Source organism: Apodemus sylvaticus, chromosome 9 (genome assembly GCF_947179515.1).
Source record: "Apodemus sylvaticus chromosome 9, mApoSyl1.1, whole genome shotgun sequence".
NCBI classification, from domain to species: domain Eukaryota; kingdom Metazoa; phylum Chordata; class Mammalia; order Rodentia; family Muridae; genus Apodemus; species Apodemus sylvaticus.
Genome location: NC_067480.1, coordinates 93,963,443 through 93,991,169, shown reverse-complemented (window position 1 = coordinate 93,991,169; position 27,727 = coordinate 93,963,443). Strand labels below are relative to the sequence as shown.

General features: G+C 38.9%; 1 protein-coding gene across 1 annotated transcript in view; it reads left to right on the top strand.

Annotated features, from left to right (window-relative positions):
- The window catches only part of Col19a1 (collagen type XIX alpha 1 chain), a 301,599-nt gene that overhangs the window by 112,907 nt on the left and 160,965 nt on the right, over positions 1 to 27,727 (top strand). Inside the window, exons 12-13 of the mRNA XM_052192819.1 lie at positions 5,560 to 5,613; positions 7,438 to 7,473. Of these exons, the coding sequence (XP_052048779.1) occupies positions 5,560 to 5,613; positions 7,438 to 7,473 (90 nt within the window). The remainder of the gene's footprint in view (positions 1 to 5,559; positions 5,614 to 7,437; positions 7,474 to 27,727) is intronic.

Genomic DNA, 27,727 nt, shown 5'->3' with positions numbered 1-27,727 from the left:
ATTTAATATTTCCACCAAATGAATTCAAACAGACCTGTCTTGATGGCTTTCACTGTCGCATATTGGATTTAGTGTGATGTGATGTATCGTATAATGCATCATTCTATGCCGACTTTTTCACAAAATAGCTAGAAAAAGGAAGCACACTGTGGTCCCTTCTTTTTCAGCTGGGCACTGTGGGATTTAGGACAAGACAATTCTCTGCCATGTGAGCTTATATACATACATACATTCATACATACACACATGCATACACACACACACACACACATATATATGTGTGTGTGTGTGTGTGTGTGCATATGCAATAACATTTAATTTAAAGAGGCCCATGAATTTGAAAGAGAGCAAGGAAAGGTGTGTGCAAGAGCTGAGATGGGGGAAAAGGCAAGGAGAAATATTTTGATTATATTATAAGCTCTAAAAAACAGAAAGGAAAGCAGAATATGATGTGTCCTCAAGGTTCTCAAGTAGTGTTAAATAGCCTTTATTCATTGAGACAACACAAATTATCCATGTTTGTATGTGTATGCTTGTGTAAACTTATATAAACTTTGGGTTTAAACACTGAAGTATTAATAAATATATTTCTACCACAGTACATGTGATGGCTACTAAGGAATATAGAAATTGCAAAATTTTTAAATTTCTACAATTTATCTTTCAAAAATGTAAGATCTTGGTTTACTGGATGGTTACGTGATTCTGATTGTTATCTAGCATGAAATGAATTCAACAATAGTATCTTAGAAGAGACTTCAGATGCATGTACGTATCCTATTGTAACCACTGAAGCCAGGCTGTCTAGCCAGCTCTTCCAGTAACTACTTGTCCCATTACTTGTCCCCCTAGTTCATTTATTTGCACAATGAGAAAAATCAGATTATTAGTATTTGCCTATATCCTGGGAGAATCAAAGGAGTTCTCGTGCGTGCAGCAGTAGAAGGGTGCTCGGCTCACTTAAGAACGGTGTCAGCAATTATTCTCTGTTATCAAAAGCTTTTAGATGTGCTGTGTTATCTTTAATAGATACCTCGTTCATTAATCTCTTTCCATTCAACCTCAGAAGAGTAGGTTTCAGTCCTTCAGCTTAGTCTCCTCTCTATGTTTATTTTGGTCTTTGAAACATCCTACAACAAAATTACCATAACTGACATTTCTCGATTTATCACGCAAATCTCCACACACCAGTGTGATCTGTGCTTACTTATTATAAAACCCTGAAATCACAAAACCAGAAAGTGTCAACTGGTGACAGCTGTTGCCATTGTTAGGAGGCAAGATTAGACCGGTAGATAGGACACGGGACTAATTAGTACCTTAAATTTTTAAATAAATAATATTTTATACTATCTGATTTTTTAAAATGCTACATTATATGCACAGTAGAGTTTTATTCCCAATAAAAACTCTGCAGTCTATTAGCTTTCTTTGTGACAACACCTCTTGGCTTTTATTTTGCCTTTAGAGAAAACTTCCCATCTCACATTACATGCAGAAACGACTACCATGCTTCAGGGAATAATGTTACTGAGATTCCTAATAATAGACACCCATCCATGTCTCAAGTTTAAAATCCATTTCATTTGATGTTTTCGTGCTTTTTAACTTAAAGTTTTATAGATTAAAAAGATAAAAACTTCCCTAGATAAACACTGGGTTTGCGATATTTCTACTCCTCCCACCTCTTCCTCTAACTTTTCCTATAGCTCCCCACCACTCCCCAAGTTCATGACCTCTTCTACAATTTTTCTTCACACACACACACACACACACACAGAGAGAGAGAGAGAGAGAGAGAGAGAGAGAGAGAGAGAGAGAGAGAGAGAGAGAGAGACCAAGCTCATTTTATGATGTTCTTATGTAAGTGTGTTTAGAACGGTTAACTTTTATTTAGGATTGGATAAACCATGACTGGGCACATCCCCTGGGGGAGCCGACTCCTTTCTTACAGCCATTGACTGGTGCTGGTTCTTCATCTAGAGAGGGGGCCTTGTGAAATGTCCCTCATCTGCCCTGGCTTGCCAACAGGTGTTGCCATTATGCAGGTCTTGTTTAGGCAGCCATATTGTCAAGGCTCGGTGGTCGTAACTCTGCTATCTGGAAGGCACGGCTCGGGTGGTAAAGACCAACACTCACATTTCAAAACGTGTTTTATGCTTTGTGCTGTGTCTTTTTTCTCTCCTCTGGCATTCAATAACGTTGATAGCAGCAACAGCATGACAGGAGGAGAAAAACGTACTTGCGAAAAGCATTACCGGGCTGCTTTTCGGAGCCTATTACAAACCCATAGCCTTAACATTGCGGTGCTTTGTCACAGGGGACATGAGTTACCTGGGTCTCCTTCCATGGCCATACCTGTAGGAGCCTGATGAATACAATACTTCTCTGCTGCATTGTTATTCTCTATGACTTAAAGCACAGTTGTTACATATCTGTCAACCTGAGCGTGAAACACCACATAAAGCGCTATTACTTAACCTTTATTTGCCCTAAAAAAATAATAAATAATGTTTGTTAAGAGACAGCCACTTACTGTTTTTAAAACAATGATTCTGAGTATCTCTTCAAAATAACTATTGCATATACATTTTTTATGCAGGTACCCTGACTACCTAGGACAATGCAGTAAACACTATTCTTTTCCTGACTCCCAAATGCCATATTGCACAGTCTTGAGCACATCTAATAGATTTGCTGGTTAATAGCATTGAAGTGGCCTCCCACTTAATTAAAAAGAAATCCTTCCCATATCTATATGCTTTGACCTCTGAGTGACCTTAACGTAATACCATATGTCATAAGGTGCCACCTTAGCGACTTTTCTACTTGCTGTTTATGTCACTTTTCCACTTTTCCTCTGAGACTGTGCTGGGACTGAAACCTTCTAAAGCAGCAAGCAGTCCCCTGTATGCAGAGGTGGCTTCTAACCACCCCACCTGGGACAACTCTGTCCAGAATTTGTCTCATTGCGTCCACACTGAAATGCTTACTGACCATCAAGTCTTACAAATGACAAGAATCTTAGCTTTGTGGAAGAAAAATGCCTGCATTTATTTATTCCTTCATTCATTTATCTATTTACTTATTTATTTACTTATTTACTTACTTATTTGTAGCAAGGAAGTTTATTGTTTATTCAGAACAGCTTTATCAGGGGACTTGCAGTAAGGGTCAGGCGCATCTCCAGATACAAGGAGGACCTAGCTGTAGTTGTAGAGAGCAGCACAGAGGAGACAATGTGGTGGCAGGGATTACTAAAGAGAAATATTAGGTAGGCACAGTTCTGCTCTAGAGGCATTCTTGTTCAAGACAGCCATGAACTAGATGTCAAAGAGAGGAGACGAAGAGTAGATTCAGTTAATCCTGAGATTTTCTACAGAAAAGCCAATTCCACTGTATGGGCCAAATTTAAAGTAAGCCTTATTTAATATTAGCTACTGACCAGGGGATGGACTTTTGTCACACCCATCTCCTGCAATTTCCCCCACTGACAGTGGCCTCAAGCCATGAGTTGTAGGGGGTTCTCTAGACAAATCTATAGGCCACTGTACTATCCACGAGGCTTTATTGTTTTCCAAGAACTACAACTCCCAGCATTTCAGGAAGTGACCTAGTCCTTGGGCAGGTGGGACTTACATGCTAATTTAGGGCATTGCAATTCCAAGGGTGGAAGAGTTTTGTAAGCTTACTACCAGTATTTTTAGATAACCAGGTTGACCAAGCCCAAAGCAAGACGGGGTTATAGCCCAGACTTATGAAGAGTGTTCAGAGGAGCCTGATTAGCATTAGGTAATAGAGGTTACTTTTGTTACCACCTTCTTCTCTTGTGTCTGATCTCCAAAGTGGTGGGGAAATCTAGAGAAAACTACAAACTCAAGACAAAAGTAAATATGTTACAATTTCTATTAGCCACGGTAGAGAAAGGTAAAAAAAACAGGCAAAACTGCTTTTATCAATATATATTACTTGATGCATTATTGCCAACACTATCATTTCAATGAATAGCATAAAAAGTATTAATGGACTATCTAACATTTTCTTATACTACATGCACATTATAAACCAAACTGGAAATACAACTCAGTAGTAAAGAACTCTACAGCACGAGGAAGGCTCTGGGTTCCGACCTTGTCACTGAGAAGAAGGGGATTGGAGATGAAGAGCAAGCTATGTGCAGCTGCTTTATCAGACAGTGTAGATCTAGGATAGTGAGTGGCCACTAGGTACAGGGAAAAGACTTAGTGGACACATGGATAAATGCATGATAGAAATCTTTTCCCAGAAATGGCACTTGTCTTCCCGTCAGTGGTTAGGATATTCTTCTGCCAGCTTTTACTCTAAAGTATCTACTGCTTTAGAAAGGAGTAGATAGATGTTCCAAAAAAACATTCCAAATATAGTATAGTAAAATACTATACTTCAAATATTATTTATTGAACACTAAAATAATCATTAAAATATATTAAGGAATTTATTCATTTCAAAGTTGTTTTTTCAAGTTGAATGTTTTATTCATCCTTGGTTCTTGTTAATGTCTGACATGGCTTTCACATTCTCTGTGAAACAATATTGTTTCGTCTACTTACTTTTATTACTTTGGCTTGTTATTGGGTTCAATACTGAATATCTGTAGGTGCTGGGGCGTGCATTATTTATTCCCTACAAAACTCCCAGGCAGTGATCGCTAGAGTCATCTGCTCGGAACAGCAAGGTGTTTAGACTAACTGTATGGAATATCACTCCCAAATGCACCCTTTTCCCACTGTCCCTTCTCCCTCATCCCAGGTGTTCAAAATAAAGGAAGGACCAAGTCAGGATGTGTCTATCCGACTCACCTTCTTTTTCCACAGAGAACACTCTCAGCTGAAGAATTGATGTAGCCATCACCAACTAAGTATCCCAAAACACACAAGAATCAGGAGGATTTGTGAAAAAAACTTAGATGACAAATTTCCTGTCTCATGTAGCCCATTTTATATCTTTATAAATCCAGGTTTAAAAAAAGAAAGGATTAGAAAACTGAAACATAGTTTCAAATGGACAAGATGCTATGTTTCACCTCCCGCCCAGTGAGGGGTAGAACTCAGCCTCTATAGCCCTCCTCCCAGTAATTAAATTTCTTGATAGAGACATGAATATGTTTTTTGATGTAACTCATGAAATTTTTGGCAAGCTTTATAAAGGCTAAATCAACGCTAAATCAGAGGTATTTACAACATCCACAAATTTAATCCAAAGAGGATATTTCAAAGCTCATATAGATCTAAATGATGGCTCCCCAGATGGTGAATTAATGTAATTTTAGCAGGAAGCAAAGTTGCACAAATATGCACTATTGAGGCCCCGCGTTGGTTTAATGTATCTGAAGCCACCACAGCGCAGATGGTGCTTATCAGAGTGGTGCCAGTTGCCTGTTTCCATACTAGAAAGGAAAGAATGGGATTTAAGAGTTCAGGGAAGCATAAATAGTTTTGTTTTTTTTTTAAACTAATAATCTGTAATTGAAATTTTTGGTGACTCTTCCATAGAAAATTATTTTTGTTATGTTCTTTTTAGGGTTTGAAAGGTGACTCCGGTCCTCAAGGTCCACCTGGCCCAAAAGGAGAAAAGGTACTGAGTCTACACACACACACACACACACACACTCACACACACACACACACACACAGCCTATCTGGCTACATGAACATCCTGAATATGGCAGAAGACTGCTGTGTGAAAAGCTTGTGAGTGAGGAAAACCTTTTGGTTGCTTCAGTGTGAGAGACTATGTGTGCAGTCACTAGTTGACATGAACACAGGAGTGAAACCTCCTGTTTCTCACCTTTGCTTGACAGCGTGTGTGTTCCATCAGCACGTTAGCAAAGGTGTCCTGTGTCAGGAAACACAGCCAACCACCCCAAGCTGTCACCTCAGTTTTCAGGCAGGTGGTGGCAAGGGAAAGGAAGCTCACTCCGAGCCTCCACTGTAGATCAAATGATCCGTTTCTTGTGTTCTCCCCTGTCCCATTTCATAACAGCATTTTGGAAGTGGCTTCTCAGTGAGAACCAATGAATATTAAATTCAAGGGTTAGGTTACACTGAGTGTGGTGATTAGTCAATCCTGGTCTCACGGGAGTTGTACATATCTACATTTATTCTTCATGCTGAGCAGGGACAGAATTCCTTGCCTATCTTAAATATTTATCTCTGCGCTGGAGATGATCTCACAGAGCAATCCTCAGCAACTGAGTCAAGTTCCTTAACAACTGTTACTTTAATGTGCTAGTCCCCAACAGAGTGGAGATACGGTGCTATGTCTTAAAACTTGAGTTAACTTAGTTGAATGAGAAAAAGAGAAAATCCTAGCTATACTTAGCATGACAACCCCATGGCACACGCCACAGATCACATGGACTCTATAATGTTCAAGGCAACAAAAACACAGCAAAGGCACTTGGTACTGATGACTATGGAGTTCTCATTAAATGACTAGAACTCCTGAGGGAGAAAAACACCAGGGTGGGTGGCACACCACGAACTTTGGATACTTTTACAAAGACTGTTTTTAAAAGACAAGGTCTTACTGTGTAACCCTGGCTGGTCTGCAACTTGCAATGTCATTGAGGCTGGCCTTAAAGTCACAGAGAATCTCTTGCCTCTGCCCTCTGGGTGCCGGCATTTAGAATGCACGCAGCGCCCAGCATTTTCAAGGACTTTTTAGCAGTCAGGATACACACACCTGGAAAGCTGTATTCACGCAGGTCAGCAAAGCAATTCTAGTACTGGAAAATACACAGACGGAGGGAGTGTTCTCAAAGCTGGAGGCACAAGTGATGCCCATTCAGCACAGCCCGGGAGAGGCTGTGCGAACAGCTCCTTGCAGCTGGAAGGCATGGAGTGGGGCGGGGTGGGGGTGGGGGGATCCACTTATTATTTCTGCTGATCCTCATACAAACTTTGTCAGAAAAATTATCTGCCTCTGTGACGCTTCCCAGCTGCTCTGTTGGCAAGTAACCATATTTGGAAAGATAATTTTTTTTTTCTAATTTTGGATTCATAGTCAAAAGAATATAAAAAAATTTTAGATTATTTTAGTTTTTCAAAACATCCTTTGCTATTGCAGAAAACGTGAGGGCACACGAGGCGATTTTTATATCATAAGTCCCAAAGAGAACATGATTCTGCTCTTGTTGTGCGGAAAATTATATCAAGAAAAATTCTATTTTTATGTCCTTTCAAATTATGAATTTGCTGGTAGAGAAACTGAGAAGGGTGTGGGGGAATTGGGAATGGGGGAAGAATATGATTCAAATTATATCAGGAAGTTCTTAAAGAATAGATGAAGACTTAAGAAAAAAGAGTTATCTTTTTATATTGATTCTCTCCATAATCTCTTACATAATGTACAGAAAGGTGCTATTGTTAATCCCAAATTTTCTTTCATCGATTTTAGGGTGATATGGGACCTCCAGGACCACCAGCCTTAACTGTAAGTAATTGTAAAGAAAAAGATAAAAATCGAAATGTTCTATTTGCTATTCATACGACATCCTGACTGATATACAATTTAAGTATTACAGGAAAAGATAGTGAACTTTGAATATGCCCAGCAGATCTTCTCATTTTAAGGAGGAATTCCTGCCCTGAGCAATGGCATACTTGACCCAAAGCCTTAGGGGTAATTTTTTTTTTCATAGAAGTCTGTAATCAGTATCTACCTCAAGCAAATTTCTACATCCTTACTATGGTTCATAACCATCTCCCTGTGGTTGGCATTATTTTTAAATAAAATATATATTATGAATAAATAGAAGTAGACAGTTCCACTTGGCCTAAAAATTGTAAAAGTAACACCAAATATAACCATAAATAGGGAAAAGCTTCTTGTCCTTCTCCTCTTCCTTTCCTCCCTCTCTCTCTCTCTCTCTCTCTCTCTCTCTCTCTCTCTCTCTCTCTCTCTCCCTCTATTCCTTCCCCTCCCCCTCCCTCTCCCTCTGTCCCTCTCCTACTTCCCCCCTTCCTCTTCTTCCCTCTTCCCCTCCCTTTCCCCTTTCCCCTCCTCTCCCTCTCCATCTGTCCCTCTCCTACTTCCCCCTCTTCCATCTCCCCCTCAATCCACCCCCCAGAACCCAGAATTCTCTATGTTGACCAGGTTGGCTTTGAACTCACAGAGACCCATGGACTCTGCCTCCCAAGGGCTGGGATTAAAGGTGTAGGCCACACTCAGACAAGAGATGCACTTTCACGCTGATCTTTAGTTTGATTGAGAACCTGCCAGAGACTCTTCTTCCATGATTTACTTGTAAGATTTTCAAAAGATAAAATGGCAGGAGATTCGTGAGGACAGTTAATAATGTGCACGAGATAGGACAGTTGCCAAGTCAGTATTTCATCATTTCCTAAGTACCTGATCATAAATATATGGAGTATTCCTATTTACATACAATCTACCACTACAAATTCTCTGCATAGAGCATTAAAGATCCTCATTTAACTTAAGAAAGATTGTCAGCTTAATGAAAAAAGAAAGAAAATAAGATCAAGTGTAGCCTGAGGTCTGTTGTCTTTCATGTTGATATTATTAATGCCGGAAATGAAGCATGACATCATTAATATTCAAAGAGTCAGGATGAAGGTGGAGGTGAGGTTAAAGATGTCTCCCAGTGCTTGGGATGGGGGCACTTCTGGTCATAGAACATTGGAATTTGAAGGACTGTGATCTTATATATGTGTATTTTTCCCTAGACTTGAACACCACAAATGGAACAAAAGTATTGTCTTGTTCACATCATTTTCCAATGGGCTTTTAAAGAAGACAGATATTTCTTGCTATATAGGAAACCCAAGACTGAAACAAGGGGCTTTACTTTAGAAGAACAAAAATCTTAAAGGATTTTATTTTCAAAATTGAAAGAAATAATTTTGAAAGAAACTTTTAGTGCTATGCCTTTTGTTTTATATATTTTGGAATCAGATTTCATTTGGCGTGACTTTAAAGTTAGACTTGCTCATCTTGTGCAAGACCCGTGGCTGTTTCTTTAGCTCGGTCAAGTGTCTAACTACCTCACTTAGTTACTTGACACCCTGGACATTTTCAGCTCCTGTGTGAAGGCTGATATATGAACTTTGTTCATTATTTCACTTGAAATGAAATTTGGGAGCTGCAGCAACTAAGAAATTGTATAGGACTCTATCTTCACTGTGAATGGTTCATAGCAGCTGATTCCTTTCTTCTAAGGAACCCTCCATGGTGGTCTCCATGCCAGTCATCCCCAGAATGCATTACAGAGAAAAATCTATGATACTTTGCCCTGTGCTGTCTAAAGATATGACAAATCCAAACTCTAATAAAAAAGTATTGCATTTTATTTTATAAAATTAAATAATAATAATAATAATAATAATAATAATAATAATAAGTGCTTATTACTATTTGATATACTTGCCACCTATTTGCCTCCTTGTGTACACAATCAGCCATCATCTAAAAATAGGGGTGTGCACTAAATATTTAATTGATCTTATAATGCATACTAATATTTTATTAATTGAAGTAACTGATATGAGTCTTCCGGGAAGCCAAAATGACTAACTGCCCCGTAATATATTAAACAAGGCAATGATAAATCAGAGCGCTGATCCATAGCAGTTCTCAAAACTAGCTTCCCACTAAAATCTGTTGGCAGGCTTTAGGAAATACCAGCCTGAGCGTGGGGTCCCCAATGGAGGAGTTAGAGAAAGGACTGAAGGAGCTGAAGGGGTTTGCAACCTCATTGGAAAACAACAATATCAACCAGCCAGACCTCCTAGAGTTCCCAGGGACTAAGCCATCAACCAAGGAATACACATGGCTCTAGCTGCATATGTAGCAAAGCATTGCCTTGTCAGGCATCAAGGGGAGGAGAGATCCTTGGTCCTATGAAGGCTCGATAGATGCCCCATTGCAGGGGAATCAAGGGTGAGGAGGAGGTAGTGAGGTGGGTGGAAGAACACCCTCATAGAAGTAGGGGGACAGAGGAGAGGATAGGGGATAACATTTGTAATGTAAATTAAGAACATATCCAATTTAAAAAAAGTAAAGTAAAAATTGAAAAAGAGAGAAAAAAGTTAGTCTTATAAAATCAGCATGTAGATCAAAAAAGAAAAAAGATTAAAAAAAACAGAAAAGAAAAGAAAAAGAAAATACCAGCTTTGGTCCTCCATCCCATCAAGTTCTAATTTAATAGGTGGAATGTGGGACCAGCACATTTTTTCTGTCCCACAAGTAGTGTGTGGGAAACCATTGTTTACAGAAACGGGTGGAAGCAGCTTTCTTCCTGTCCCATTTTTTATTTTATTTTATTTTTTTTAGAATGCTGCAGTGCTCTGGCTTTCATTTGTAGTCCAACTTAATGAACAGCAATAAAGAAATATCTCTATTTTTGGGGAGACGTACTGGTAAAAATCAAGACAGAAGATGGCTTAGTTAAGTAGAGGGCATTAGGGATAGGAATGTCTTTCCTCTTGTGCCTTAGCCCAGCCACTTGGGTGTGTGTGCTGGGCTCGATGCCCTAATGCTTCTCAGAATTTAGAGTGCACTGGAGCCACCCAGGGAATCTTATTCACGTGCGTAGTTTTATTCTGTAGGTGTTGGGTTGAGAATAGAAATTATGTCCCACAAGTAGTTCTCAGAGGTAGCCCCTTGGAAGCTGACAGAACTCCTGGTCTGTGGATCAAGCACAGCTTAATACTCTTTCTAGCTCACAGCCTCATTTCATGAGTCAGGAGATCCCCATCTCTACCTCACATTCAAATTAACACGGACACGTTTTAAAAGTATATAGCACTTAGGCTGTAGTGCTTGTGACTGACATCAGAATCTTAGGAGAAACCACGCAGGAGTCAGTTCACATTTTTCTGAGGCAACTTTACACAGTTTGAGCTCCACTCGCTTGAAGGGCCAGCTAACGACTTTTCTCCACAGCTTCCTCTTGATGTTCTTGAACAAACGTTTTAGAGTCACTCACTAGTCCGAATTTGTATCAGAAAAACCCAACATGTTAACCTGAAGTGTAACCTTCTAGGTGACACTAGAATCTCCAATAACACCTAATATGTGAATCCTGGTTAGTTTATTGAGAAGGATGAATTTCATCTGTACATATTTATGACCCACCAGCAGTCAAGTTTCCTTTTCTTAAGCAAGCTCACAGAATTGACAACTTTAAGACTTAGAGTCCTAAAGGCTATCCAAGTTTACTGAGTAAAGACTGAGCAGGCTAGACACTTTTCCTCTTTTTTTTCTTTTCTTTTCTTTCTTTTTTTTTTTTCTGAGACAGGGTTTCTCTGTGTAGCCCTAGCTGTCCTGGAACTCACTCTATAGACCAGGCTGTGTTCGAACTCAGAAATCCACCTGCCTCTGCCTCCCAAGTGCTGGGATCAAAGGCGTGCGCCACCACTGCCCAGCTACCTTTCCTCTTCTAATCACAGTATTTATTTATCTTAATTGAATATAAGGCTTTGTTTAACAGTGGATGCAGAGGAATAGTAATTAACGATAATGTCTTTGCATGAATCATTTTTGTGGGTGGTTGAGTTTATTGCGGTTATTTCTCTACATCCCTGTGAATCACTGTGCTTTGACCATTGGTTTATATCTTTAAAACTAAAGTCAAACCACTCTGTAAGTAATCCAATACTGGATGCCAATCCAGTAGATATCTTCCCTAAGTACACCAAGCCCCCCAAAAAGTGTCTCTTCCTCTCAGCAGCAATCAGCCATTAGCTAGGTTTGGAGTTGATCTTCATGCATGCTAAAAAGAAAAAAAATGAGATAATAATATCCCTTTCCTCCCTCCAAATCCTCCATATACACATCCTTGCTTTCTTTCAAAACCACCTATTTTCATTAAGTATTATTTTTGCTTCATATTTGTACTTTCTAAGTTCTCATCTATGATTGGGTCCCAATGAAGGAACTGGATAAAGGAATAAGGGAAGCCAGTTTGCAAGGAATATAGAGAAGGAAAGTTGGTAAAGTGTCATGAAGCACAGAACCCCAGAAGCAGGCTCACCAGAGAATCTCAGTCATGGCAGTTCTTGCCCTCCCTGCCACCTCACAACCATGGACGCTTTCCCCTTGTACAGGAAGCCATAGTAAACCAATATAGAAAAGAGGGCTAGCAAGGAGATGACTTGTGGACTGACCACAATGGTGCTGCAGTTTAAGTGCAGTCTGCACTAAATGCCCTTTTGACTGATGAAAACAGATCGTGTTCAGATTCCATAGTTGAATCCTTTTGATAACAGTTGGATTGTTCTGTAGATTCAACTTCACAGGTGATATAGACATAACTCCAAGGGAGGGGGATGAAAAATAAAACTAAATTAACAGAAAAGGAGTTGGAAGAAAAAGAAGAGAAAGGGAAAGAGAGAAGAAGGGGGGACATCCAGGATGGATGTGAGGGAGGAAGAAAGAAAGAGGAATACTTTGGGGACTGAAGATGTAGACATAGATGGTAGTTACACCTCTGCCTCTTCTATCTTTAACCTTAACTATTCTGTCAGTCAACTTGACTTGAAAAATCTGAATGATGACTTTTGACATCATGTGAATAAAGTTGCAATCTTCCCAATTTCCTTCTTTAAAGCTTTTCCAGATCATTCTAATAATAACACAGTAAGGAATAACTTTAAAAACAACCCTGTGAATCTGGGTATGAAACACAGCCTATAAAACCTCATTCAAAAATCTTTTCTAAATATACCAAACTCAAAGAATTGAAACTCCCTGTTGTCACAGATAGGTGTAACCTCCTCCCTTAGCAGCCACCAACCATCAGCTAGGTCTAGAGTCCCTCTTCCTCCATGCTAGATAAATAGAAACTATAATATAATGACATCATTTGTCCCCTTACGCCTTCTCCCTCTAAACCTTCCCATATATTCACCCTTGAATTCTTTCAAATTACTGTTTTATTCATTAATTGTTGTTACGTATATGTAATGTAGATAGATATATGTATACATGTATATAACATATATATGTATATACACTAACTATATAAATATAACCTGCTCAAGAAAAACAATAGGCATGCTAACATGGACAGGGGAAATCTCATGAGGCCTCTATCCTACACAGAGAACTACAAACAGCTAAGGAATGCTGAGAGTAGGAGAAATGGTCTTCTCCAGAAAAGAGCACACTAATTAGTTGTCCAATATCAAATGGTTAACTTGAAAATGTGCTAGAGTTTTTAGCTGTTTCCATCTTGCTCAGGTCTTATGAAGGTAAACATGGCTACTGTGATTTTGTACATGCAACAAATAGCTGTGCTATGTCCAGTGGACCATATTTCACAGCATCCACCCATATCTTTCAGTTCTTAGATTATTTCATGGTTTTGTTTTGTCTTTTGGAGGTGTAAGTGAATTTTTATTGGGAAGGAAGTTGTCAACTTAAACAACAGCAAATGAAGAATGCATAGGGAAACTCCCTGTTGTCACAGACAGGTGTAACCTCCAGAATATGTGACACAGGAGACATTTCAGTCTGTGACCCCCAAGCCCGGATGCATTAAGCACTTTCCCATTCAATCTAACACCTCTGGATTCCTACTAAAAAGGAATTTGTAATAAGAGCATAGAAAAGTTGCTTCTGAAAGGAACCCCGCCCCCCACTCCAAGAAGATTCAGAAAAGGAATGTAGAAATCAACCTGAGCCTGTGGAAAGGGTTATTGATATAGATGTCCCACCTACAGTCAAGCACTCAGTCTCTTAATCTCAACATTCTAAACAACAATGCTCCTCTGTGTTAGCCACTACCTACTGCAATGACAAATTTCTCTGATGGAGTTTGAAGAATAGCAACATAAATATTTAGAAGGCAATTTGATAACATGACCACTTAGAAAATCCTATGAATTCTCTATCCTTGGGGCTAGACTATCTTTAAACTATGAGTCATGAATTCCTTCCTGTAGAGCAGGCTTCAAATCCAATCAGTGGACGGACTGGTCATCTTCACAAACATTTCACTGCTATTGTACCAGTAGAAACATCTTCCCTGGCAGGTCAATATTACATGATGCAGTATCCAGTACTGGGCAAGACTGTTGGTGTCTTTTCTCACCAGGCAGCCTGAATAACACCTTGTGGCACTGAAAGAGAGCCAGCAGGCAGAGTTTCTCGCTTAGTTTAAGAGTAATCTTGTATGCTACAACCAAAATGTGTAGTGCCTTCAGCAAGAGGGTCTTATTGTCTAGTTGAAGTGGATAACCAAAAGCAATGACAATAAACTCTATTGCTTCCAGTGTCTCTGAGGCCTCTCTGGCCAAAAATTTGTGGGGAAATAGCTGCTACCCTCTGGACAAAGGGGCTTCTATGAGAGCAGCAGAATTCTATGGATATAAATCAATATTTAATAAGCAGTTTGACAACGTGACCATTTAGAAAACAATAATAATAGGCTCTAATCCATGCCCAGGGATCACTCCAGACATAGGCTTTTGTCCAGGTTAAAATAGCAGGCATACATTCTCTCCTGTTTAATGAAGAATATGGAACATAATGGACACTGCATTTGTTATTTAATGTAAACAAGTATTAATAACCTGTATTATTGCTTTGGATGTTTTTAAACACAGAAAATATCATTAGGTGTCTGCACCTCTGGATTCCTATCCTATTCTTATTTAGAATTTTCATTCTAAAGAAATTACAAAATAATAATGCTCCCTGATTACTACATGTTTATGTTATACCCAGGTTATTAAGATCATGTTAGACTATGCCTTTTCATACATGGTATTCTTCTGGAATAAGTATTTGCTGTATTCTATTCCTTATCAGTTTTTGAGCTCTATCCATGTGGATGTTATAGGTTATATTTATTCTTTTCAACTGACTTATTTTCTTCCAATTGGCAAAGGCTTTTATCCCAATAAATATTGGAAAATTTTCCTGTTGCTGATTTTTCCTTTACTAACAATGTACAATATATCAATCTGTGCCTATCTCTCAAGAACATGAGTGTGTTTTCTTGGTTATATACATATAAGTAAAGCCATTGCATAGTAAAGAATGTCTTTTGTCCAATTTAACAATATACTGTCTAATTTCCCTCTCCATAGTAGCTATATGAATTATTGGCCTCTTTGTCAATTTATGAGAAGTATAAAGGCATCTTAACAATATTTAGCATTGTTAAATGTTTTAGTTTAAGAATTTTCAAAGCCCTCAAACACATTCAAATGCTTATGGGGCTTTGGGATATAATATGGAAAACATTACAGATCAACAAGAGAAAGAACAGACCACTCCAAATATTATACTGAGACAGCAGCTTTTCCAAGAGACGGAAAAACATACTATTCTCTAAAACTATTCCGTTTTTATGCTGGCAAGTACTTACAACTTTAGTAAGGTATCAAGTTTGTTTGTTTGGTCTCATGTACGTCCTTATAGCTAACTATACTGCATCTTATTTTGGCAATTGTCTCTGCTTTCTTCTTCAAACATGGAAGCTCATAAGTTTCATATTAAATGTGATCTTTCTGTTTCTTGTTTTCTGTATGGTTTGATGTTGTAGTTTGTTGTAGTTGCCAATTAATCTCTTTCCTAGTGGACCAGGTGGCTGCTATGAGTTCCTTGTGCTCCCCCACCCCCACACAGTGTTCTGGGTTCCTGAAAGACACCACACACACACACACACACACACACACACACACACACACACACACACACACCACACTGAGACTTATATTTTAATATGCCTTGAACATCTCAATGACTGAGTCACTCCCAAACCTCCACAGAGAACACCTCCCCTCTGATATTACTGAGCTGTTCTTACTAAAATTTATATTTCATTTTTGCTGCCTTAGACCCAGTTGGGGGAGGGCTGGGGCCAGTCTTCCCAGCTCTTACAGGATTCCTGTATCTCTCTTGGGCGCCTCTCAGGCCTGGTCTTCCCTCCTCTCCCTGCATCGTGGCTCTATCTTCTTATTCCCTGGGCCCTTGCCCAGGAATCCTAAAGTCCCACCTGTGTCTCCCCGCCCTGATACTGGCCACCAGCAATCTTATTTACCAATCAAAATCAACTGCGGGCAGGGAACCTCAGAATCTTATGAGCAGATTCTCCTGCAATTTGGGGGAACCTATTAACATAAACAAACATTAGACTAAATCCACAACAGTAGATGTTGTAGTTATTGTTGCTATTGTTGTTGTTGTTGGAGCTAGCTTAAATAACCTTGGATTAAGAAGGTAGTGGAAGCCGGGCGTGGTGGCGCACGCCTGTAATCCCAGCACTTGGGAGGCAGAGGCAGGCAGATTTCTGTGTTCGAGGCCAGCCTGGTCTACAGAGTGAGTTCCAGGACAGCCAGGGCTACACAGAGAAACCCTGTCTCAAAATACAAAAACAAACAAAAGAAAAAATAAAAATAAACAAAGAAGGTAGTGGAAGCTTCTTTTTGAATCTGAGTGTGCCAGAGTTTACAGTAAGCCTGTAACTCTTATGATTATTTCAATCTGTTTTTAGATTTGGCTAAAGAAATTTCTTTCTGGTTTTGTTTGGCAGATTTTTTAAAAAGTCGAGACGTTGAATTTATGGTTTTTTTTTCTGAAGTTATTGAAGTAGACATGTACTCTTTTTTCTCTTCAGCACCTTAATATGGTAAAATAGCTTATATAGTTTTTGAGTGTGTGCCTGAGAATGTAAGCCCTACTTGGCCATGTTGTATACTTTTCCCCTATTAATGAAGGATGTGGGCTTCAGTTTGACCACTCAAAGGCTCTCTTCTCTCTTCTAGGCTCTGATATTTCTGATAAGAACTCACCAATCAAAATGTCTCATTTCTCATAGGCTGCTTTCATTATTTTTAACCACCTTTTAGGTTTTTAATAATGATGCAGATATATATATGTGTGTGTGTGTGTGTGTGTGTGTTTAACTTTGTCCTAATGAGTTTCACAAATTTTCAATTTATATCTTTCACATAATTTGAGAGAATTAGATCATTTTCTGACCCTCTATCTCTTTTCCTCTTAGAAGATGTCAATTTCATATTTTAAGTTTTTTATTGGATATTTTCCTTATTTACATTTCAAATGTTATCCCCTTTCCCAGTTTACCCCCTTCCGGGGGAGCGCCTATCCCATCCTCCCTCCCCCTACTATGAGGGTGTTCCTCCACCCACCCCACTCCCTCCTCCCCACCCTCGATTCCCCTACTCGGGGGTATCTAGTGAGCCTTCATAGGATCAAGGTCCCCTCCTCCCACTGACGCCTGACAAGGCAATCCTCTGCTACTTATGCAGCTAGAGCCATGTGTACCCCTTGGTGGATGGCTTAGTCCCTGGGAGCTCTGGGGGGGTTGGTTTATCTCTTCTTTAGAAGGGATCATTTCTAGTGTACTGCTGTCAGGCTCAGGAATGTTTTTGTTATCACTGGTTTACGGTTAAATTCATCATAGTAGGTTTTTAATATAGACAGTGTTTTTTAATTGGTGAATTTTTTCTAGAGTCTATTGCTCTGCTAATATTTTCTGCATTATTATTGACTATATAGATACTATCAAATAGTTCTCAGGTAAATCTATCATAAGTAATGTCAAGCTGGCTTCCTGATCAGGCTGTTGGTAGAATGAAATATATTTATGCACTTTCTTGTATGTCAAATAATTTTCTCTTATATTTCCCAGTGAATTAGAGGAACTCTGCATAACTTTCTTTCTGTTGCGGTGACAAACACCATAACCAAAGGCACGCTGGGGAGGAAAGTGTTTATTTCATATCATAACTTAGAACTATGAGTAAAAGTCAGGGTAGGAACTCAAAGGCAGGCACCTGGAGGCAGGAACTGATGCAGGGGATGTGGAGGAATGCATCTTACTGTTTTGTTCCCAATGGCTTGCTCAGCCTGCTTTCTTACACAGCACAGCTCAGGCACATCTGCTAAGGGGTGATACTGCCCTGTGTCCTGGACCCTCAGGCATCAATAATCAATCAAGAAACGTCCCTACAGAGACAGCTAGCGGACAGTCTGATGGAGGCAATTCTTCAGTTGAAATTCCTTTTTCTCAGATACATCTGGATTTGCGTTAAGATAACACAAACTAAGAAGCACAAATCCTGTATTATGTTATATTTCTCTGGAGATCAATAATATAGATTTAATGAGTTACATTAGCAGAATTCATATTACAAAACTCTTTTCCTTCTAATTGGCACTTGTTCAAACTCCACTTTTTAATTTTTTCCCCTAAACTATAGAAAACTAGTCAGAAATTTGGACAGTATTTAGATTTAGAATTTGGGGCAAACTTTCTCCAGAGCTTTGTAAATCCTACACATTTACTTTCCAGGGAGGCCTTTTGACCTAAGCCAGTGGTTCTCAGCCTGTGGGTCATAACCCCTTTGGGGATCTAATGACCCTTTCACAGGGTGTGTATATCAGATACCCTCCATATCAGATATTTATATTATAACTCATAACAGTGGCAAAATTCCAGTTATGAAATAACAACAAAAATAATTTTATCGGTGGGGCTCACCACCACATGAGGCACTGTATTAAAGGGTTGCTGATTTAGGAAGGTTGTAAATCACTGTTCTAAACTCTAAATTTGGATCTTTCAATCCAGCTTTCCCTACAGGCTTTTCCTTTAGCTACTCAGTTAAGACCTTGTGCTCAGTCTAAACCTCCTATAAACAATAAAATGGTCCTGTGCTATTTAATTTTTTCAAATGTTGACTCCAGTCCAGTATCTGTCAAATACTGGACATTTGTTACATTTCCATGACTTTTATTACATTTCCAGTGTCTTTAGGTAGTTGTTCAAACACACACATACACACACACACACACACACACACACACACACACAGGCATGCCCACATGCATGCACATACATGCAAATATCATACTTTGTATTTAGCAATACAATTTACATATTAGATAAAACTATACTAGAATGCTTTGATGAAATTTTCAGATAATAGACACCCCCTCCATTAGTTTAAAAAATAAAACACGTTTTAAATGAGCAGTGTAACAGCTGCATTCGGTGACTTGCCATATCTAAGTCCTATTGTACTAATGGTCAGTGGAATTAAAACCGAAAGCCCACCTTCCACAAGTGTCCTCAATGGAATATGCATGATTGATTCTTTTAGAATCCACAAATGGAAAGTTGAATTCACAAAGTCTCCAAGAGAAGACAAAGACAAACTATGAAGAAGTTGAGACTAGAAAAAAAAATACCTTTCTATCATCTTTCCTGACCCATGTGACCTTTTGCCTACACTCCACCCTTCCTTGTTAGGTCTTTAGATTTAGTCAATAGTTGATAATTAATAATATGTGTTATCAATAGTTGATAATATGTGTTGTTGGTCCAATAGGAACTTATGGATCATTCTGAAAACTTATGATGCATTTTATGTAATACTGAACTACATATCCTTGTCTTAGTTGTGTTGCCCTTCTAACCATGAGCATATAAACTTGCCTGTCCCATTAGCCTTCTCTTTGACAACTCCCTGAGATCTGACCACAGCTCACAGCCTCTTCCACTCCGATTCACTCCCAGTTAGTACCCTGTGTCTCTTGGTTGTTTCTATCATCTCTCCACTCCTTCTGTCCTCCTTGAGACTTCTTTCTACTAGGGATTAAACCCACGGCTTTGCACATATTAGAAAAACCTTCACCATTGAGCCTTTATCCCTGAGTCTTTTCTGAATACAGAAATCAGAACATCCCTGTTACTATTCTGCTCAAAGCCACCAATGTCTTCTGCTTTGATTTTAAACTGACATCCAAATGCAATACAATAGCCTACAAAGTCGTACAGAATTAAATTCTTACTGAGCTTCTTAAGCTGTCTGTTATTTCTTTCTGATAATGTCCTCTCTCTCTCTCTCTCTCTCTCTCTCTCTCTCTCTCTCTCTCTCTTTCTCTCTCTCTCTGTATATATGTGTGTGTGTGTGTGTGTTGTGTATGTGTCCTCACCTCCAGGCACACTCCCACCATATTTCCACTTCTCTCTTCCTAACGCATGCATAGCTAACATCCTTCCCTGTGGACAATCTCTGCTCCCTCTCACCCTCTCAGTGAGCACACATGCTACCCTTCTGTCATAAAGGCACACTAGGGTATCTAATACCCATCAGATGGTCCATGCTTTCTTACTGCACATCTCTTTTAGTGTTCTCATGTACGTAGACTTCTGTTTACCGCTTTATTTTCACTTCTCTTCTCCATCTGAATAGGAAGCACATGAAGGCACGAGTCTGATGGCTCTGACCATTGACTCTGAGAAAACTAGGAGTTAGACACCATAAGACCCTGGATGCAGGGATCACACTGACCCACTTAAAAACAACGTTAGTTTCTTTGAATCCCCAGTATTTCTAACAGTACTTGACAAGACTGTTTGCCCTCAAGAAATAACTGGAGTTTTAGTGAATAAGTTCTTTCTTAACTTTGTAATATTATGTTAGTTTCAGTAATTCAGCTTACTGGATTCTCTAACAGTTTGCCTAACAACAATTTGAGTGATGCTGATAGAATGGGGTGTTTTTAAAGGCCTTTCCATCACTGACTCCATTTTTAATGCCCTGAAGGCCATTTGTTTACTGGCACTTTCCGCTTTTAAGAAGCATTTATTATTATTTTATTATAAATAATAAATAAATAATAATAAAGCATTTATTATTGTATTTAAGTCACTTTCCCAGAGAGTTGCTCCCTGTTCAGCTTCAGGTTTCCAGTGAAGGGAAGGGTGTGTGACTGTTGAATTCTAATCCCTGTGATATGTCTACTAATTACTAATGTATACACTGGATAAGTCAGTGAGTGACAGTTTATAGTAACTTTACCTAGGGTTTGTAGTGAATCCTAACTGTAGTCCTTCACCCATTTCTTACCCCATTGTTGTGCTCTTAGAAGGTAGATGTAGAACTTCATCTATCAAAATAGCAAACTATCAACTGGGTCCTTTTGCTTTTATTAGTCCAAATTTCAATAGTGCCACAACTCCAGCTGAAATTCTCTTGAATAGATTACAAAGAATAGCTTCATATCAATGTATTCTGTATATGGATACAAACATCTTTAAACAATGAGTCTAAGAACTGTGACTAAATCATAGTTTTCCTCAACTTTTCTGGACCCCACTATAACAGAAATGATGATATGTCTAATATCATTGCCAAATACTGAGGCAAAATAGATATCATTTAAGAGGACGAGTTCTGAATACCCTAATAAATAGTAGCTTATTTTATGAACTACAACATATTGAGAAGACTCTTCAGAATCAGCTTGTTTCTAATGTATCATATCCAGATAAGTGGCAAACTACATCGTTAATGTCAAGTTGTTTTAAAGAAGAAATTACGATTATGTTTAAAGTGTCTCTTCAGTTGATATAATATACAAAGAAAGTAACATCAGGTCTAAATAAGAAGAGCATTTATTATTGTATGTATTAAGATTTCTTTGATTGTGATGTGATTTATCTAAGACTAGAGTACAAGGGAAGAAAATTAATCATATTCCCTTTTACAAAAAAGGTCGCCATAGTTTTGAACTAAGGATTTACTGAAATACCTACACAACAGTGGCGTCAGAAGCAAGATAGGTTTATGACTGAAATAAGAGAGTTGACTGGACCTCTCCTTCCCTGCTCCCATCCTTCTGCCATTTGTATGTCATGTCAGAAGAAAGACAGGTGCAGAAGGCACAAGACTGCTATTTCACTCATTCATATATATATATAATTATCTCCCAGCAATATGACTGTGTTGCTCTGGCCCCATCTCACTGGGAAGTTATTAAATACTCATCCACATGGCACCAAATGTTTGCACAGAGGCCAAAGGTTAAGTCATCCAGCAGCAAAGGGGACTTTATCCATGCTCACTAAAGGATACTTAAAGACCAGCTCTTTGGGGACCCAGATAAACCCTGCTTACATGAAAATGAGGCACTTACATGAAAATAGGCACTAAGAAATGTACCCTAAATGCTGTGGGCAATGGAGGGAGAGCTTCAGCTGGCCATCTATAAATCAGATGGCATCCAGTTAACAGATGGCCCTGATGCACAGGAGCACATGACATATGCACACTGGGGCAGACTTGAAATCATTCTTTCTCAGTATGCACACAGATAGTTCTCCAGCGAACATGATATGACATCTTACCTCCCCACTTTCCTCTCCTGTGAATGCTTAGCAGGGACAGACACTCTGACGAGCACGGGAGCACTGAAATAAACCGTGCTAGCTTTGCCTTTGACTAGTCTAATCCATCACTTAGTTAAGATTTGTCCCTTTCTTTTCTTTTTTCTTTTTTTCCTTTTTTTCTATATTCTTTGTTTACATTCCAAATGATTTCCCCTTTCCTGGATCCCCCTCCCCATAAGTCCCATAAGCTCCTCTTACCTTTCTCCAATCAACCCCTCCCACTTCTCTGTCCTGGTACTCCCCTACATTGCTGCATCAAGCCTTTCCAGGACCAGGGACCTCTTCTTCCTTCTTCTTGGGAATGCTTTGATATGTGAGTTGTGTCTTGGGTATTCAGAGCTTCTGGGCTAATATCCACTTATCAGTGACTGCATTCCATGTGTGTTCTTTTGTGATTGGGTTACCTCACTTCGGATATTTTCCAGCTCCAACCATTTGCCTAAGAATTTCATGAATTCATTGTTTTTAATTGCTGAGTAGTATTCCATTGTGTAAATATACCACATTTTCTATATCCATTCCTCCATTGAAGGATGTCTGGGAATAGAAAAGAAACTGGGGAAGAACATTAAGTACATGGGCTCAGGGGGAAATTTCCTGAACAGAACATCAATAGCTTATGCTTTAAGATCAAGAATTGACAAATGGGACCTCATAAAATTACAGAGTTTCTGTAAGACAAAGGACACTGTCAATCAGATAAAAGGCAACCAACAAATTGGGAAAAGATCTTCACCAATCCTACATCTGACAGAGGGCTAATATCCAATATATACAAAGAACTGAAGAAGTTAGACTCCAGAGAGCCAAATAACCTTATTAAAAATGGGGTACAGAGCTAAACAAAGAATTTTCATCTGAAGAATTTCGAATGACTGAGAAGTATCTTAAGAAATGTTCAATAGCATTAGTCATTAGGAAAATGCAAATCAAAACAACCCTGAAATTTGTCCCTTTCAAACTGATCATTTATAGCTAGTATGCAAGTAGTCTACAGACATTTGCTTAACTATAGTTAGTTGGTACTATACACAGACATTTAGTTATTTCCAAGGAAATTGTTATTTATACATTTTTTTACTCTGTAATATAAGAAGTTATTTACATTACAGTTACAAATTCATCTACTTAATAATGTTTTTTATTAAAACTTCCAAAAAGCTATAGGCAGATCGTTTTAGGTAAATAAAGATAGAAAAAAATCATGTACACATAAACCTCTAATATATACATACATATATACACATATACATAGGCACATATTCATATATACACATATACATATATACATATATATGTACATATACATACACATACATATATGTATACATACATGTAGGCTGTACACATGAGGTGTACAGACATATCAACACCCATAAATGTAAAATAAGGCTAAAAGATGAACTTTCATATTTTGGGGTTTTTGTTGTTGTTGTTTGTTTGATTAATTGTTTGTTTGTTTAAAACAGGGTTACTCCATGTAGCCCAGGCTGTCCTGAAGCCTGCTCTTTAGCCCAGGCTGGCCTTGAACTCACATAGAATCCACCTACTTCTGCTTCCCAAGTGCAGAGGGATTAAAGGCAGGCACCACCAACACCAAGAAAACTTCATAATCTTGAGAGAGAGAGAGAGAGAGAGAGAGAGAGAGAGAGAGAGAGAGAGAGAGAGAGAGAGAGAGAACAAAAACAGTGCTTTCAAAATTTGTGAACAAAAGGCTTCTATGAGGGGATTAGCCAATGAGGATGGAAGCTGCTAGGGTGGGTGAGAAAGACACGTGGAAATGTCACAAATGCAGTCATTGTGTATAAAAAGTCATAAAAACGTAAATAAAAATAGGAGCTACCTATGTGACATTAAACTATATTTATATATTTTACAGAAATACTGTCAAGTCAATGCTTTGAACGATTCATGCTTTAGTCTCAGAAAAGACTTACGTTTTAGAAAAGCAGTCAGGCTGCTCCGCATGGGCATGGTTTCTTTTCGTAGAGGAGTGAGCTGACGTGAGGAAAGCCCTCTTTGCTCCTCAGCTTATGTACTTGGCTTCTGTTTCACTCGTTTCGAATTGTTCTCACGGAAGATCTAAATTACACATTCTAAACCTCAGCAGTTAAACTTTACTAAAAATGAAATAAATTAGCAAGGTGGGACTTCTATGATGAGCTTATTTCATTTTCTGTTCAAGAAACGCTGTGCTATTTTGAAAAATGGAGGAAAATATACCTCAGGTACATTGGAGAATTATAACATGGACAGATCTTTTAATAATTTATGTACATCAAAGACTATAATTCAAGCCATAAAGTTACATCAAAATTGGTTTAATGTCATCTTATTCTATTTCAGCACTTCTAAAATATGTGTAGTTGAGCCTCATATTGATTGATAAGACGGGACTTAATCAAGGCTCACACTCTCACAAGGATTTGAATCATTTGCACTGATAACCTATGTCGCCCCTTTCATAACACAACTGGAACCCCTGCGGTACAACTTAGTCAATATACTGATGTGCGTTTGAAGCTGTCCACATGCCTTGATCATCTATGTATTAGTTCTGTTATCTATAAAATGTGATTTTTGTGCTTTACAATATTATAGTTAAATGATGTATATACTATCTTACATACTATAAATGCTTTAAAATAATAATTGACTCCCAATAACCTCTATTTGACACCTATTTAGTGTTGTTATTGTTATTATACCAATATGGTTACAAATAAATAGCAGTTCATGTGACACTAGAGGGAGGAATTTTATGAAATAATCATTAAAATGCTTAAGGTGCTTTTTATTTTTCCATCACTGGTTTGAGCTCTAAGTGGGTAAGATCCTTGACTATTGATTTACAACTGTGGACTCCAGGATTATCAGTACTTAGTGCACTCTTTGTACTTAGGACTATTTCTTGGTATATAAAGGAAACATACATTTTGCTGCACTAACATATTATTATATCATCTGCTCTTGTATTGAGGAAAAAAAAACCCTCTGTATAAAATTGCCTTGAGCATCCCCTGACTGGGTTCCTTCTTTCTAGCTCACTTTAGGACATGAGATCGATTCCCCTCTTCTAAAACTTTTCAGCAATAACAATGGTGGTGGCAACTGTTACTACCATTTGTTTGGTTGACTTGAAAGTCATGTGTTAAAGTAAGTGGTATAATCTCTTGATTGGAAAAACCTTATCACCTGTTCAATATCTTGCATATATAATCAGTTTAATATGTTCTATTAATATAGTCGTTTTTGAGGAAAAGGCTAAAGAAACATTGTGCTTACAGTCAACAACAGACAATTGTGAAATATACAATTTCTTTTATTCATTTCTACCTCTGGTATGTCACTTACTAACATGTAGGGGTTAAAGAAAAGATTATAAATATCATTTGTAAATATAAAATTTTATTATGGTCCCTTTTATCGTCTTTGGATATTTTCATTTCCTTAGCTACAGGGCTAGGGCTAGCTCCGTACTAGACACATACCTAACATGCATAAGGCCCAATTCCCAGTATCACAAGGTTCAATTACCAATACCACCACCACCCAAAATCAATCAAACAACAATAATACAGTTCAAGCGCTTCCTAACTACATACCCTAATGTCTATCCTTTAATAATATATTTTATTTAAATTGTCTCTTCATCACACTATGTATGAAGGAAGGAATGGCTTAACTATGGACTCAACAAAAAGAATCAGTGTCAAAAACTGTGGAAGGTATGGGATAGTCTTCTATTGAGGGATACCTAGCCTGCTAGCGACCGTGCTGTGAAGCCTTGAGGAGCTATGATACTCCTGACTCTGAGCGAGCAGCATGAACGTGCTTGACTATGCCTACGTAGAGGAAGCACCCTGAGTTTGGTGTTTTCTCAGCTGCTCTTCCCTCAAGTCACTACGCACCCACCTGAGTGCTCCACCTGCAGTGGATTTGCCAAGGCTCAGCAACTCCAAAATCAGGGAACCCAAATATTTTATAACGGACTGCAAGAAAGGTTTCTCTGTCCAGAGAGAGGGTTAATCTCTGATATTCCAAATAATAGGCACCTTTCGTATTGCTGGTGGTTGGGGGATGGGGAACAGTCTTTTAAAACAGAGTCCACCCAGGCATGGTGGTGAATGCTGACAATCCCAGCACTTGAGAAGCTGTAGCAGGAGGACTGGAGTTTGAGATCAACCAGTCCTCAGCACCATGGTGGGGGCAATGCAGAACAAGGCAAGAGGACAGTTAATATCTATCTCACAAAACATGCAAAAAATGGAAAGGGCATGTGGAAAGACCCACTCTCTCTGTCATCCCTCCTTCCTACGCTGTCTTGGTTCTGGCCAGTTTTCCTGCGTGTGCTATGTAATCAACTGCTGGCCTCTAAGCTCACCGAAAGAAGCCTGGACTAAAACTGCGGTTTATCTTGCATGGCGTTTAATAAAGGTACCGATGACATGATTCCAAGTGGGTAGCTGAGGAAAAGTTAGTGCTTCTGGGGACCCCGACATCCAACCAATAGAACAAACCTCAAAAGTGATCGAGCCCCATCTTAGCAGCCCGTGTGTATATGCTTCTGTATTGAGTTTTCTTCTTGACTGAATACATTAACCCAGGAACATCAGTGGCACACATGAGACTCTCTGTAAGATTTAAAGATTCATTCTGTCTACTTTGGCCTAGGTGAACCACCAGGAGAGAACTAGTGGGGTGCTTTATTAGGTATCATTCTTTGCTTTCCCTTTTCCTTATTTATTATTTCACTTTCCATCCTGATTGAGTCCCCCCTCTTCTCCTCCCAGTCCCACCTTCACAAACCACTCCCCCCATTACCTCTCAGATAAGGGGAAGCCACCCCCCATCCACGCATACCAACCCACCCCCAGCACATCGAGTCAATAAGGGTATCTCAGGATCAAGAATATTCAGGTAGCCAATCCAAAACCGTTTCAGTCTTCATGACCTCCTTTTGTCCAGACCTCTGAGAGTCCAATAGCGGATTCAACCTCTGTGCTCATTATATCTTGTCAATTCGGAACAAACTAGAGTGACCAGGGAAGAAGAGCCCTCACTTGAAGAACTGCCTCCATCAGATTGATCTGTGGGCGTGCCTTTTGGGGCATATTCTTTTTTTTTTTTTTTGACTTTTTCTTTATTCGATATATTTTTTATTTACATTTCGAATGATTTCCCCTTTAACTGCTAATTGATATGGCAGAGCCAAGACCACTGTGAGCAGTACCATCCCTAGGCAGTAGGATTTAGACAAACTGTCTGTGTGTGGAAAGCAACTGAACAAACCTCAGGAAACAAGCCAGTCAGTGTGTTCCTCCATGGTCTCTGCTTCAGCTCCTGTCCGAAGCTCCTGCCCTGGCTTCCTTTAGTGATTGAGTCTAACCAGTCACAAGTTACTTCGTTTTATCACAGAAATGTAAACGGAGCTAGGGCAGCCACTCACTAACAGGACAAATGGAAATGTGCAAGCTCATAGAGCTGTAGCAATAACCAGGTCTTCGTGTT